This window comes from Helobdella robusta, assembly GCF_000326865.2.
Source record: "Helobdella robusta unplaced genomic scaffold HELROscaffold_7, whole genome shotgun sequence".
In the NCBI taxonomy this organism is placed as follows: Eukaryota; Metazoa; Annelida; class Clitellata; order Rhynchobdellida; family Glossiphoniidae; genus Helobdella; species Helobdella robusta.
In genome coordinates this window covers 2165231-2180783 of record NW_008705398.1, presented here as the reverse complement: position 1 = coordinate 2180783, position 15553 = coordinate 2165231, and the positions used below count along the sequence as shown (strand labels likewise).

General features: G+C 33.1%; 3 protein-coding genes across 3 annotated transcripts; 1 reads left to right on the top strand and 2 right to left on the bottom strand.

Annotated features, from left to right (window-relative positions):
* Positions 1–5940: 5940 nt before the first annotated feature.
* On the bottom strand, positions 5941–9851 carry HELRODRAFT_164844 (hypothetical protein; the record flags this gene model as incomplete). The annotated part of the gene is made up of 6 exons (XM_009030799.1): positions 5941–6336; positions 6416–6635; positions 7516–7643; positions 9147–9177; positions 9296–9361; positions 9847–9851. The coding sequence occupies 6 exons, from the start codon at positions 9849–9851 to the stop codon at positions 5941–5943; spliced, it is 846 nt and encodes a 281-aa protein (XP_009029047.1).
* An 838-nt stretch (positions 9852–10689) lies between these two features.
* Positions 10690–12152, top strand: HELRODRAFT_164843 (hypothetical protein; the record flags this gene model as incomplete). Its single annotated transcript, XM_009030798.1, has 4 exons — positions 10690–10825; positions 11450–11520; positions 11740–11772; positions 11829–12152. The coding sequence occupies 4 exons, from the start codon at positions 10690–10692 to the stop codon at positions 12150–12152; spliced, it is 564 nt and encodes a 187-aa protein (XP_009029046.1).
* Positions 12153–13360: 1208 nt separating this feature from the next.
* HELRODRAFT_164842 (hypothetical protein) lies at positions 13361–14181 on the bottom strand (the record flags this gene model as incomplete). The annotated part of the gene is made up of 3 exons (XM_009030797.1): positions 13361–13747; positions 13812–13984; positions 14082–14181. 3 exons carry the CDS (start codon positions 14179–14181, stop codon positions 13361–13363), a joined length of 660 nt encoding a protein of 219 aa, XP_009029045.1.
* Positions 14182–15553: the final 1372 nt, after the last annotated feature.

Sequence of the window (15553 nt, the reverse complement as noted above, 5' to 3'; positions counted from 1 at the left end):
GGTGCGACTGTTGCATTCTCTTGTGGGATTTCGGCAGTTGATGCGAGTGTTGAATTCTTTTGTGGGATCTCGGCAGTTGGTGCGACTGTTGCATTCTCTTGTGGGATTTCGGCAGTTGATGCGAGTGTTGAATTCTTTTGTGGGATCTCGGCAGTTGGTGCGACTGTTGCATTCTCTTGTGGGATTTCGGCAGTTGATGCGAGTGTTGAATTCTTTTGTGGGATCTCGGCAGTTGGTGCGACTGTTGCATTCTCTTGTGGGATTTCGGCAGTTGATGCGAGTGTTGAATTCTTTTGTGGGATCTCGGCAGTTGGTGCGACTGTTGCATTCTCTTGTGGGATTTCGGCAGTTGATGCGAGTGTTGAATTCTTTTGTGGGATCTCGGCAGTTGGTGCGACTGTTGCATTCTCTTGTGGGATTTCGGCAGTTGATGCGAGTGTTGAATTCTTTTGTGGGATTTCGGCAGTTGGTGCGAGTGTTATATTCTTTTGTAGGATTTCGGCAGTTGATGCGAGTGTTGCATTCCTTTGTGGGACTTCGGCAGTTGGTGCGAGTGTTACATTTCTTTCTGCTGTTGTTGTTACATTAGTTCCTTCTATTATTGCTTGAAGAATGATGATTGCGGTACAGCACCAAATATATTTTCTTTTATCTGTCCACATCATTGCGTCTTTACTGTATTTTAATTGTAGTATTTTTCCTTTTCAAAGTTTCTGATTTATCAGTTTATTGCAAAGTTTTTAAAATCCTAATATCATTTGACTTGACTTGGTTGAGTCTTCGTCTCTCTCATGTATATTTACGCAAAGTGGCTTGTTACGTTGTGCCTTGATTATTTTTTCTATATTTATTTTCTCGATTTACCTGCGACTAATTTCTAGATTTTGCAATTTTTTATTTTATTTTTAACTCAAATTACTTTTAATTATTTTCATTAAAAAAATTTTCTTCCACATTCGATCTTCTTCGAACTATTTAAGCCGGAAATAGACCTTGAATTTGTTGATGCAGTTGATCATTAAGTCAACTTCAATCTTTTCTACCTGTCTTTATAGCAGTTTCAAAAACTGATTTTAAAATAAACTAATTAATATCTATTTATACAAGAAATGTCGTAAATTTATTCTGACTTTGCAGCCACTTGAAATTGTTTTAAATGAATAATAATGTGAAAATGATCAGATATTTCGAGTACATACGTGATCAGCGTTTTTCGTTGGACATAAATTAATCGCAATAATAACATTTTTTTAAATAAAAAAATGATTGGTAATAACGTCGAGTGGGTTTCCTTTTCATCTCAATTGTTTTCTATTAACGTCAGAACTACTACTACTACTACTACTACTACTACTACTACTACTACTACTACTACTACTACTACTACTACTACTATTACTACTACTACTACTATCACCACCACTACTACTACTACTGCTACCGCTACATCAGTAATACAAACGCTACAAATCCTATTACTACTTATTCCTGTTAGAAATACTGCCAATTTTACTCTTGTTTCTATCAGAAAGTAATAAATTTTACAATGTATAGTAAAATATCAGCGAGTAAAGTATTTGTTAAGAAGTTCAAGAGTTTTCTCAGGGCGTTTTCTCCTCTCCATTGAAATTTCCATACAAGGACTCATCATTTTCATCAAGTGCCCAACTGTCTTCTTTGTCGGTGGACTTTGAATAACACTTTTCATTTTTTTCATTCCAATTGTTTTGTATTAACGTCAGCACTACAACTACTACTGCTGCTGCTGCTACTGCTGCTGCTGCTGCTGCTGCTGCTTCTGCTACATCACATTATTAGATGTTGTAGTTGAGTGAAGTGGCTCTTCAGCGTGAACGACAATTTTTACGCCGTTTGTTCCTTTCAAAAGATAGAAGCCCAAAAGTCTATCGCACTCTGCCAAAGTTCAACAACACCCAAACATCGCACATGGGTTGGTGCAAGACATAAGACATGAAGCATGTGGTAGGAGGGAGTTTTTTCCACACCGTATTCATGCGTCACATTGTCATGTGTCCAAGTTCATAAGGTTGTCACCTTATGAACTTGGACATCCCGTCGCCTGGCTGTGCTTTGTGATTCTATCTCATCGTTTATTAAAATTTTTTCGAGAAATTTTATTTCTTGAAAAAATTTTACAGCGTTTTTTATATTTTTTAACGCATAAAAATTGATTTGATATCTGATGGTGTCATTGTCATTTCCTTACATCGTTTTAACCCTTACGTCAAATGTTGTGTGGTTCGTTTTCCAATGCAGGTATTGCTTATTGGCGGTTTTGTTTTGTTGAGGATCAAGGAATAGATTAATTTTAAACAATTTAGTTTAAAATAGTTTAATTTAAAATAAAAGTCTGTTGTCGTCATTTGTGGCGTAAGAGCCATCACGATTTAAAAGCTCTCATCTGTGTTTATTTTACCTCCATCGTAATTTTGAAGTTTCTGATTAATTCAATTTTTTCTTATTTAACTATTCAACAGTTCAATAAATAGGTTTGTTCGTTTGTCCTTTGTTCATTCGTTCATTTATTCATTCATTCATTCTTTAATTTAGTCAATCATTTTTTTTGTTCGTTCACTCCTTCATTGAGAAGTTGAGAAGAAAAGTTAATTAGAAAATCGAAAAAGCACTTCAGTTCAATTCATTGTAGAGAAATTATTTTTGTTCTATAAAAAAAAGTTTCATATGTAAAATTTCAAGAAACATTAGGAATATTTGTTATACAGAGATTTTCGTTGTATATAAGTTCGTTATAAGGAAGCTTGACTGCGTATATGTATATAAATGTAAAAACGTTTGTCACCATATCGAGTTTGCTGATTTCAGTTGAATAAAGAAACTGCTGTCAGGATACTTGTTAGAAAAAAATAAACGCTACTCAATAGTCATCTTCTCGCTTGTGCTGAATATTGCGGTCAGGCAGCGATGAAAAGTGCGTGCCATTGAATAAAAATAAAAGTTGAGAAATTAATTAATTAATTATGGAGAGAATTATGATAATTTAAAATTAAATGTTTAATACTAAAAACACAGTCTTTCTGGCCATATAATTTTTAAATAAAAATTCAACTCGAAATAACATGGCCAAAACCGAATATCAAATTACAGTTTCATATTTTACCAGACCATGTGTTCTGTACATTTCTATTTATTTGTGTGTGTGTGTTGTGTGTGTATTGTGTGTGTGTGTATTGTGTGCGTGTATTGTATGTATGTGTGTGTGTACTTTTTCAGACGATTAACGACTGTGTTTTTTCCTTTTTCCAGATAAAAATGTACTTTAATATTTGTTTAATTTAAATTTCTTCCGTGAATTTTAAGCAAAAATTAAAACATAAACTATTAGACGCTTTTCGTAATAACATCTTATTGTTGGACTGGATGGACCTTGAGACGCAAAAATTTCCTCCCATAAATAAAGTATCGTCTGACGTTTCATAAAACATTTGCTGACAAATTTTTTCAATTCAAATTACACGCTTGTTAAATGTGATGAAAATTTATTGCCCAGCAATGCCACAAATAGTGATGGTGTGCAAATGGTAGGCGCAAGGGTTTCCGAACCCATCCATCTGCTCTGAAGATAGAGACTTTGCTGTTACTGAGAACTATATTTGTGCCTTGTGTTGTATTGTAATTGCTATTAAATTGTTATTAAATGTTGATGTAATTGCTTATATGATTATAATTGTATTCATTCTTATTCATGTATAAAAGCATGTTATTCCTGTTATTCACTTTTAAATGTCTTCAGATCGTGAGAGCTGTCCTAATATTTGCAAAGAGAAGAAGATGAAACTGAGTTAACTGTCGTTGGTTCCATTAGCCGCCATCTTGGCTGGACTGTTCATTGCGAGCGAGAGTGTAGCGGCTGATGCAGCTGGAAAACGCATCGTGGATTATGACGTTGGCTTCAAGAGAGACCAACCAATGAGTAAATATAAACATATTGTTATATCCGCCAAAATGAACGAATTGCGCTATATAATTAATTATTGTTCACTTGTTATCTTTGCTATTTTTGTAATCTTTGGAATCTCTTGCATATAAGGGGCAAGAGCAGCGAAATCAAAAGTAGGTTCGAAGCGAAGTTTTACGTATATACAAATAAATGAATCTAATAATAGATCGACAATACCTAATGCCCCGCTTCTCAAAAGATTCAAAAAATGGCGCGGCAGTCCATCTGCACCGCGAAACCTGCACAGACGCTTAGTAGGTATGCCCCCGCAATCACGGCATCACACGCACAAGATACATGGTAGTCTTTGAGTTTTCGGCATATAGTAATCGAACCAGACAGGTCATAGTCCAATAGCAGTGAGACGAGACATGACACTTTATCCCTGAGAACCAACACGTTCATTTATCTATATAATTGTTGAAAATGTTTTAATTATTTGTTGTTACTTTTTGAAGATAATGTGAAACGTGAGGTTGATTATGATTTTTGGTACAAAAAAAATCAAGAGAAAAGTAAGTATAAACAATTTATTGAACATTTCATCAAGTTTTCCTCTATTTTTTGTGAGTAGTATATACGTACATAAATATGTAGAAAAAACATGTCTACGTTATTTCCTTCATTACACAATTTTTAAGAAATGTGGCTTAAACTCTATTTTTTTTCTATAAAATTAAACTTTATTTTATTGTTGTTTGGGACCTAATTAGTTCTCAGTCAAAATTATGTTCAATTTAGCTTTGTACACCAGTACCAATTGCGAATGCCCTGCTCAGTAGTCCTTCAATTTTTGTATTATTTCCAATTTTTAGATAGTTTTTCAGGCCATCTGTAACTGCATGATGAAGAGAGAATAGTGGTTCCCTATTTCTTTTGTTCATTTCATTTATTGTTCATTTTATTTATTGTTTACTCATTTTAATATTGTTCCAATTTGTTTCAAGCTGCATCCTAATGATTCATACCTCCATGTTGAAGAAGGGTGAAAAAAAACATGGAACTGATAAAAATGATAAAGAAGAAATTGTATTTTTTTAAATTTTTAAAGTGAAATTAATTTTTCATCCTGTTCATAGTTTTTTAACTTCAGATGTTTTGTTTTATTTTCCTCCAACTATTCAACATTTGCATCAAGTTTTTTTTAAATGGAAAAAAATTGAAAGAAAGTTAGTTAAAACAAGATGGAATGTAAAGCATAATCATGACTTTAATAAAGTGAAACATGAACTAAAAACAAGTAACAATGAAATAAAAAACGAAGTGCAATCAAGTTAACACAAAAACACAAGAAAAAACATGATAAGCAATAGTCTGTCAGAAATACAATCTAAAAATTTATAAAAAAAAAAACAAATGTAACCTAACAGTTACTGTTCCACTCGAATCCATTACATTTAATTTCGGTCAATTGGCCCCAACTCAAAATTTTTGTTTATTCTATGAAAATTTGCACAAAAGTTAAAAAGTAGCCAAGGTAAAAGGTAATTGCTGAAGGGAGTTGCTAAACAGTTACTAGTCGAAATTTATATACAAACTGGACAATTTCACTAAACACTGCAACCACACTGAATTGTTTTTATTGTTGGATGTTGTTGTTGAGTTTTTTGTTGCTAATGTTTGTTGTTGTGGTTACTATTACTATTTCTGTTGTAGTTGAAATTGCTGAATTTGATGTTCTTTTGTTGTTGTGATTGAGTTTGTTGTAATTTCTGTCCTTGAAGTTTTACCGAATGACGAGATTGTTAAGATTGTTGTCGAGATTGTGGTCGGAGCTCTGCATAAGTTTGTAAACTGTTACTTTCAGTTGTTTTCTGGCAGTTGTTTTTGTTGCTTAGAATGCTCATGTCGTTGCACTAGCTAGTGTTGTGGTTGTTGTTGGCCATGTTGTTGTTGTTTTAACAGTGGGCGTTGTGGAGTTTGTTGAGCAAGCACTATGGCCTCTTTTGTTACTTTCGCAGTTAGGTTATGCAATCCATACTGTTGATAAATTTGTTTAAGGTATTTTGCAGTTTGTGATTGTAGGGTTTGATTTTGTTGTTGGCGGTGTAGCTGTTTTTGTAGTTGCTGTTGCTGCTGTTGCTGTGATCGTCGTTTCTGTAGTTGTTGCTGTAGTAGTTGTTGTAAAGGTTGTTTAGGCAGCTCTTTTTGTCGTTCTTGGGATTGTAGCAATCGAGGGTTTTGTTGTTGTAATTGTTGAGTTTGGTTTTGTTGAGATAGTTGTCGTTGTGATCTTTGCAGGCGTTGTTGCGGTACTCGGTGTACACTTTTAGAGTGTTTGCGTTGTTGCAGTTGTTGTTTTTGTAAAAGTTGTTGTTGACATTGTTGTTGGAGTGTTTGTTGATATTGTTGTTGAACTGGTTTGCGTTGTGGTTGTTTTGGAGAACATTTTGGAGGTTCATGAATACACCCTTTTGTCTTTTTTGGTTCATGCACCTTTAGTTCGGGCAATTTATACTGTTGGTAGATTCCGTTGAGATATCTGGCAGTTGGATGAGATGCCTCCCCGGTGCCAATTAAACGAACATCTTCCGGGCGTGGAATGCTTTGGATGTACAATTTGCGCACTTCCTCCTGATATTTAAGCAGCATGTACTCTTTCCTCTGCCGTATTTGTTGCAGTTGTTTTTGCAAGCCAAGTACGACGTCCTTACGGCTGAGCGGTTGGTGGTTGGTGTGTGGGATGTTGTATAAGATTTTGTGTGGGATGTTGTGTGGGATGTTGTGTGGGATGTTGTGTGGGATGTTGTGTGGGATGTTGTGTGGGATGTTGTGTGGGATGTTGTGGGGGATGTTGTGTGGGCTGTTGTATGGAATGTTGTGTGGAATGTCGTGTAGAATGTCGTGTTAATTACATGTGATCATACACGTGTTTGTCATTGAATAGTTTGTATATGGATATATGTATTCATAAATGAACGAATCAATTGATATATATATATATATATATATATATAAAGTAATGAATTATAAATGAATATATGAATGAATAAATTAATGAATGGAAGTGTAAAAAACGTATAAATGAATTAATAAGTAAATTTAAACATGAATGAATGAATGAATTAATTAATTAATTAAATTGGCGTTCACTCTGTTGATAGTTTGAATGTGGTGCAGTATAATGATGCAATTGACGTCGCTGTGAATGATTTTGGAGATGCAAAAAATGAACTAAAATGTGAAAAAGATTGATTTCGAATATGCCGAATTTGAGAAAATTGAGAAAAGCCTTCAAAAAATGGAAGAAGAGCCGGTAAAACTAAAAAGCAAAAATGCAAATGCGATAAGTGTTACTGGAACAAATGCAAATGAACGCTAAATTAAATAAAAGCAATCTTTTTGATACATTTATTAGGCACATTCTTTAATAATATTTAAGTAATGTAACATTTAAAAGTTACTTCAATTACTTCAAAACTTTTTGACGTGTTTTTCTGCGCGTAAACTCGTCAATAATGAAATTAAGGTCCAATCCTTGCAAAATTGTTTGTTCAATAAACAGATTTACTTGAAAATTTAACTTCTCTTCCGACTTTGTAGGACGCAAATAATTTTTTCGAGCTTTAAACGAGAAAAATCCGCTCGGCCGAAAAGCCTGTAGCGAAACAAGCGTACATCCAAAATGCAAGTCTACACTTAACACTTGGGCAATTACGATTGGCTGATTGTTTTATCAGAACGAAGGACAATTTTTATTCAATTTTTTAGAAGTTTTTATTAATTACAGTTAGAAATCATTATTCTTGAATGGAAGAGAAGTTTTAATAATAATTTTTTTTTTAATTGAACATTTTTAAATCATTGGTTTTCAAAATTTGCCGCCCCAGCCTGTTTGTAAATTCGCCAGCGTCTGCTAGCACCGTTAGCAAACAACACTTCATAATGCTGGGTGCATTTTAAATTCCTTTGCATAATCACTGAATGTTCATGAATATGACTTTACGTAAGACAATTGTGTTAAAACAATAAGCATAACAAAATTACAAAAAGATATATTGAAAGAATCATAAATGAATAAATTAAAGATTGATCGGATAAAAGAATGAATGATTGAATGGATGATTGATTTAACGATTTAATGAATGTACAAACGAAGCCCGTGGTATGAAAAACATGGAATGATTGTATAAATGATTGATGATTGATTAAATGATTGAATGAGTGAACGAACGAAAAACATGGAAACTTAATTTGCCTTAAAAAAATACAGCTGTTATTATTTTGTATGTTAACAGCTTGTTAATTCACAATTATAGTTCTGAATTATTTCGGTACGGTACACTATTTATCGACTGCCCAATGATACAACATTAAGCAGTCTATGTCTGTACATTCTATAATATAATATATATGATCAATATATTCAATAAAATTGATAATATATATGATCGTAGCTAAGCGATAATAACCTTTCATAAACCTGAATAAATTTAAAATGAGTCTATATATATGTGTGTGTGTGTGTGCGTGCGTGCGTATGTGTGCCCCAATAGTAGTAATCAGTGCATAGTCAAATTTTATTGGAATCCGCAGTTATAATATTAATAGTTTATATAACGATGAATCAAAGCTATTCATCTTTGTCACTGTGGGATGTTTTATACATTACAGGCGCTCTGACGTATATCCACACGTACTCAGACGGACATAAGAACACTGACACACACAAACAAACAATCAGACGAACAGACAGGCTACAGAGAGACAAACACAGACACGGAAATTGACAAAAAAAATGTAAAGATACTTCTATGAATGGGTTCTTTTCGTTTCGTTCATTCTTTACGCTTAAAATCAAACGATTTTAATAAAAATTTGATAACATTTTATCATTTTTACTCTTCGTCATCTTATTATCATCTTCATTATTCTATCGTTAATGATGGTAATAACATTGTTAATATCAGTAATTATTGTTAGCCTTGTTGTTGATGTTATTGCCTAAACCCGTTTATTGGTTTACATCAGATGGTTATGTTTACATTTTATAAAATGCTAATGATGAAATTACAACTAACTGTGTGTTTGTGGTGTGTGTGTGTGTGTGTGTGTGTGTGTGGTGAAGATGGGATTGAGTGGGGTGGGTATATAAAATGAAAAGGTTCAGCAATAAAATTATGAACTCTTTGAACCAGTTCTTGTCAACGGTCGATTGCCGACAGACCTTCCTAGCAATCACGTCAGCTGATTTTCTCCTAATAAAAGCAATAATAATAATTATAATAATGAAAATAATAATAATAATTATTATTAATTATGATTATTATTAATTATTATTATTATTAATTATTATTATTAATGTTGTTGTTATACCTGGCAGTAACGGAATCGTAATCATTTACATCCTTCTTCGGGTAACTTAGCACGTGACTCCCAGAGCTTAATCATTTTATTATTATTATTATTATTATTATTATTATTATTAACACCATGAAAATAACAATAATAATATGTATTATTGTTAATATTATTAATGTAATCATTGTAATTTTAAAGTCCTCATTATCATCATAAAATAATGTAAAATAAAATAACGTTAGAATGGGTAGGGGTCTTCTTGCGTTCGAAGCCGGTCATAGCAACATCACAAAATTTAATAATTAAATTTTAATAATAATTATTATTATAGTGGTAACAAAGTTTTTATTTTTTCATTATTATTTTTTTTATTATACACTATACTATATTGTATTACATTATAGATCTCCTGTCAATAATTTTTTTTGGAATAAGAAAAAGTTGTAAATCATTGATAACGCGCCGTGGCTAGCGACAGACAGAGGAGCCAAATAGTAAACCATTCGGAAAGTTACATGAAGATGTAAACAAAAATTATGTAACTAATAATCGAAACAGTCTCCAACCTCATGATCATGCAAAAGGACCAGCAATGGAAGGTAACGTTGTGTAGGATCACACCGAAATTAACATTTTGATTATTTTTTTTTGGATGACGTCATTATATATCGGTGGACGCGTTCTGTCGCTTGTTTGTTTATTTTGAAATCAACATTCAGTTTACAGGCAAATATCCTGATTGGTGATAGGTGTTTCATGTATAATAGTGCGGCTCAAAATGACAAGAACGGGGGATTGTTTTTTTCATTCTTTATTAAAACTATTTGGCTACATTGAATAAAATTTTGAAGGTCTATTTCTAACAGCAACTAAACAATTATGATGTCAAGTTTTTTTTTCACATGACTCAAAATACTGAAGAGTTAACAATTTTAAAGTTGGGTCAAAATGACAGGAATGAAGACAAAATTTTTGTAAAAAGTTCTCTATGAACATGAAACATGAATTGAATAAATTTTTATATATCGTTAGGTAAATGTTCTTAAATTCTTTAATCTTCTGGAAAACAGTCCGAAACGAACTAAAATAAACTGTTAACGTACGAGCAGCAGTTGTGCTGTAAGAAAAGTTTTTAACTTTCAAAAAAATTTGGAATGAGGCAAAAGAAGGCCAAAAAATGATACAACAGCCCTGATTACTTCCCCAACAATAACGGTTTGAAAATAATTGTCGATCATAGCACTAATTCTTCAATTATGTGAAATTTTATGACCGTTTAAAAAAAGCAGGATGGAATAAAACAGAGCCAAATTTTAGTAACTGGAAGCACGTGTCAGAAAAAACGCATTTTAAATATAGACAAATTAAATAAGAACTACTGTAAAATGTGAGATGGCATAGTGGTTCGAATGTGCCCTGAGTTAAGCCTGGCCATCATATACTCAGCGTATACGATGCGGTTGATAGCAAATAAAGGCAACCTGCTGTCCACAGCCTTTGCCAAAAAAACTATCTACAACTTCTACAAATTGTCAAAAGTCGATGGTCATCAATGTCCTAAAAAGGATAAGGGACAAAAAAAACTGTAAAATATTTTTATTTTAAACACGACCATCATCCACATAAATCATCCATCACAATATATGGAACACTTAATACAAAACTCGCTGATTCATCAACTTCTAGCATTAATCTTGGTTAAATGAACATATATTTCGAGAAATTGTTCAAATCCACTGACAAAAACTACGAAGAAGCTTAAAATAAATTTCGTTCGGTAGGACTGGTGAATGGTCGGTGGAAACAAGGAACATCAAAGCTTAGAAGTTTATCCCTACATTCCTCAACGTTTAAAGTGTTTTCAGAAATTTTAGAACAAATCAAAAAATTAATTGATTTTTTTTAATTAAACTAAAAGTAAACAATATTTTAAATTTTTTTTGTTAATCCTAATAATTCGTAGTGGATTGTAATCATACTTCATTGTTACAAAATAATATCAATATAAAATACCTATCGGTAACAAATAACTATTGAACAAATCTCATCAAAAAACATAGTGACCCTGATCTTTCAAACCGCTAGATGGATTGAAAGTGCAATGTAAAGTCAAATAAACTAATTTTACGGTGATTCTTACAGACATATTTTTATAACCGTCAAAAATAGGTCGTAGGATTCGCTGGTGTCTCTACGAACGCATACAGTTCGAGAAAGAAATGGAACCTTTTGACAGCGAGGTATGTATAGTTGAAGTGAGCGAAAATTGAAATTTGTTCCCAATCCTCTCACATTTTTGCTTTTCCTCCCAGTTTCCCTCCCGAATTCCCACTTATGACAACGTTCCCGAAAATTCCCATGTCCCATTTTTTAACTCATTCCCGTCTCGTCCCTCCTATTCCCTTTTTTTCCAATTTTTTAAATTTTTGAACACCTAAAACAAAATTTTTTCAAAAAAGCCAAAATTAGAAACGTTTTTCATCAAATCTAATGTTAGTGATAAAAAATGCACAAAAAAAAAATTTAAATAAAATATTTTTCCTTAAAGAGATTTAACAGCAGTCTTTTAACATTTTTGAAGTCTTGCGGAGAGTTTACACCATCTGAGGCCAGTGCTGAGGGTAAATTGTTAACAAAAATAAATTATATAAAATCTGAATTTTCAGAGAAGATACCAAGAATGAAAAAGGTGCCTGATGAGTTGTGTAAGAGTGAAGCTCTTGCAAGTGTTGAAAATGTCTACCAAGGGTCTACGTTAAAAATCATTGACCGAATAATTAGAGAACTTAGTGACAAATTTGAAGCTTTTAATAATGTGAACAGCATGTTTAGATTTTTGAGTGGTGTTGAAATTGAAAAATTACAGATCTAAAAATTAAAACAGAAGAATTGGCAAATATTTACTCAGCTGATCTCAGCGTTGAAGAATTCAACTTTGAAATAGAAAGTTTGAAGCATCACGCTTTCACAGTTGACAAAAGTTTGAAAAAAGCCACATCAAAAAAAATGTTTACTCTCATTTATAAAAATAAATTAGAAAAAGGCTACCTTAACATTACTACTGCATTGAGAATGTTTCTCACATTGCCTGTCGCAGTGTCATCTGGAGAACAAAGTTTCAGCAAATTCAAAATCATCAAAAACTACATGAGAATTACAATGGGGCAGGAGAAACTATCCAATCTAAGCACAATTTCAATCGAATGCAAACGAGTATTCATTATCACTTTTGGTGACATAATCATTTGCAGCTAAAAAAGCTAGAGGAATTTGTTTTTAATGTAATATAAAAGCAATTACCTGATACGTTGACGTTGCGATATTAACGAAGTTTTCACTTTATAATGTTGTATAACTATTTTGTTGTTGTTTTTTTTATGTCTTAACAGGTATATTAATATTTCCATTTGTAAAACATTTTAATAAGAAACAATCGGTATGCAGTTTAAGAACGGCGTCTAAACAACAGCTTACGGTAGTAGGATAACAATAATGTGGTGGGGCGGCACACTGAGTTTTACCCCCTGGCAAATACGCTAGTTCCGGCCCTAAAATCGGGTATATAAAGGCGTGTAGGACATCGAATAGAGATAGATTGATATTGGAAAGCGATGTTTGAGACTTGACTCTGCGTCTTAATTTTCTATTGGGATTAAACTTAAATGAACCCGTCATCGACCGGGCAGTTTTAACAGTATCTCTTAAGGCGACCTCCTATGCTCATCTTTCTTGCCATCAATCTCAATCAATCGGTATTGATAATTCCCATTCAATTGGTTTGTAGAAGTTAATTCTTTAAATATTTAAAATTTAGAAAAGTGTAAAGTTACTAAACTTTCAGAATGGCTTTTTATTTAATCAAATCAACGTTTCTTTACGTTATTGAATTTATCAAACGTTATACAAATAAAATTGTTACCGAACAAATTTATGTTCGATACGAGGTGAAGATGGTCATTGGAGCATAATGTCCCAGCAATCAAGCGCTATCTTCGGGCCTATCAATAATTATTTCGATTTTTAGACAACTGTAATTTAGTAAAAAATTAACTTAAGAACATTTTACTTAGCAAACATGGTTTATTTGGAGTCAAGTTGAGCTCGTTTGTTCTTCTTCAGAACACAAGCTACAATGAGAGTGGCACCACCAATGATGGCAACGTTAACAGCCACAAGAAGGATGACGAATGACGTTGACACTGGTTCAGCGGACTTGGATGTTGGAGCAGCACTTTCTGTTGGCTTGGATAAAAATGAGGAGGTTGTGGATGTTGTTGAAACGAAAGAAGTCTCGGTAAGTTTCAATGAAACCGGGGATGTAAGAGGTGTTGTCGAAACAGAAACAGTTTCAGTTGGTTTCGATGAAGCTGTGGATGTTGTTACAATGTGAGATGAAGCAGCAGTGGTTTCTCTTATGAATGCGGTTGACGATGTGGTTGCTGCAGTTGTCGTTGCTGTAGTAACGGGCTGATTTGTTAACAAGTATATAAATTTTCAGCTGAATATTTTTGAAAAATAATAATTATCTTACCGCAGCGGTTGGAGGTTTAGGTGTTATCCTGTTGCATAGGTCAGAGTTACACGTACAATCAGCATTGTAAAAATCGATCGTGGTGCAATCATAAGAGACTCTTCTATCGGAGCAACCGTAATAAATTTCTGAAGCTTCAAAATTGAACAATATATCAAGGAAACGATTATTTTCTATTGAAGTGAAAAATTATCAAATATATCAACTTGCTAGCTGAACAGTGAGCTATTTTGCAATAAGTTGGACAGTCCGTTTCTTAAATACACAAACTATCCGCCCCATAAAAAACACATTTATAACATTTTGTCCCCATAATTATTTTCACGGTAGCACATGTCAATATGATGAGGACGACGCAGACCTTACCCATGATTAAAATTTTTAAAAAAAACTGTTAACCAATTAAAATCTCTCATAGAGCAAAATCTATCAGCAGATAATAAATTAGGCAAAACTGAATCATTCAAAGTGTACTTATATAGGATGCGGTTGAATTATCAACGTACTTAAAAACTCATATAACTTCTAAGCAACGATTTCTGTATTCGTCCGATAAGATCGGTTGAAGCCACGCGTTAACGCTATTTTATTAATATTTTAAAAGCTCTAGACGCCTATCTCACGTGTATGAATGGATCAGTAAATAGATAACAGCAATTTATTTTGAAACCTTTTATAACATTTTGTTTACCTGGCTATTTAGTTGACTCGATGATGGATTTTAGGCATGAGCACAAGTTAACCCCGTCAAAACTTCCTTCTCTGTGTGACGTGATGGAAAAGACTTTGTTCTGCTGTTCCAAACTCGTCGGTGCTTGTTTAGTTTGCGCAATATGTTGAAAATTGTTTGTGAAATAGAGCAATAAAATAAACGGAAATTAGCAAAAAAGGTCCTTGACTTGACTCAGGAATTCTCAAAATCATCTCCCCACTGAAACTGAAAAAGGCAGGAACTACGGAAATTAGCTAAAAAAAAGAATAACATCAACTTTGAAAATTTGAAATCGTCCTCCACAAAATTCCCAAAATTGCAAAATTCTGAATCCGTCACAGATTGTAAAGTGCTGAAGAAAACGTTCAAGACAATTAAGAAATTTTAAAAACTCCATTTATTCACATTTATTCAACTTCTATCAAGGAAGTACAGATTTATTTTTCATTGAAAAAAGTTGCTTACATAGTTTTTTACTTGATTATTTTTAATCCAACTTTTGTGCAAGCGAGGTTTTACATCCCACCCACCACACAAATTACCTACACTTTTTGTATACACGTACACTCAAGCGACACATCATACGCACAAGTCTTCGAACCAGGTGGCTGCATATCAGAACGGTGAGAAACTTCTACCATTTGAACGAACTTGTATTAAATTCATGATTAATGCTCCTACGATTGTCTTATTATTTTAATATCCCAGCCCGTCATTGTGTAGCAAACGCGGTTAATGTTACGTAACATTCCTCCAATAGTAGCCTAACAATGAATCTTGGAAATAGTTCAACCGCAACCTACTCACTCATCTTGTTTGTTACGTGTTCTTTGAATTGAATTCAAAGTTGTTATTCTCTGATATATAGTTCGTGTGTGTAAGATGTTGTTATTTATTATTTGATGGAGACGAACCAAGATAATTAGAATGAATGATATATACAAATAAATAAACGAATGAATGAATGAATGAATGAGTGAATGAATGAATGAATGAATGAATGAATGAATGAACGAACGAATGAATGAAC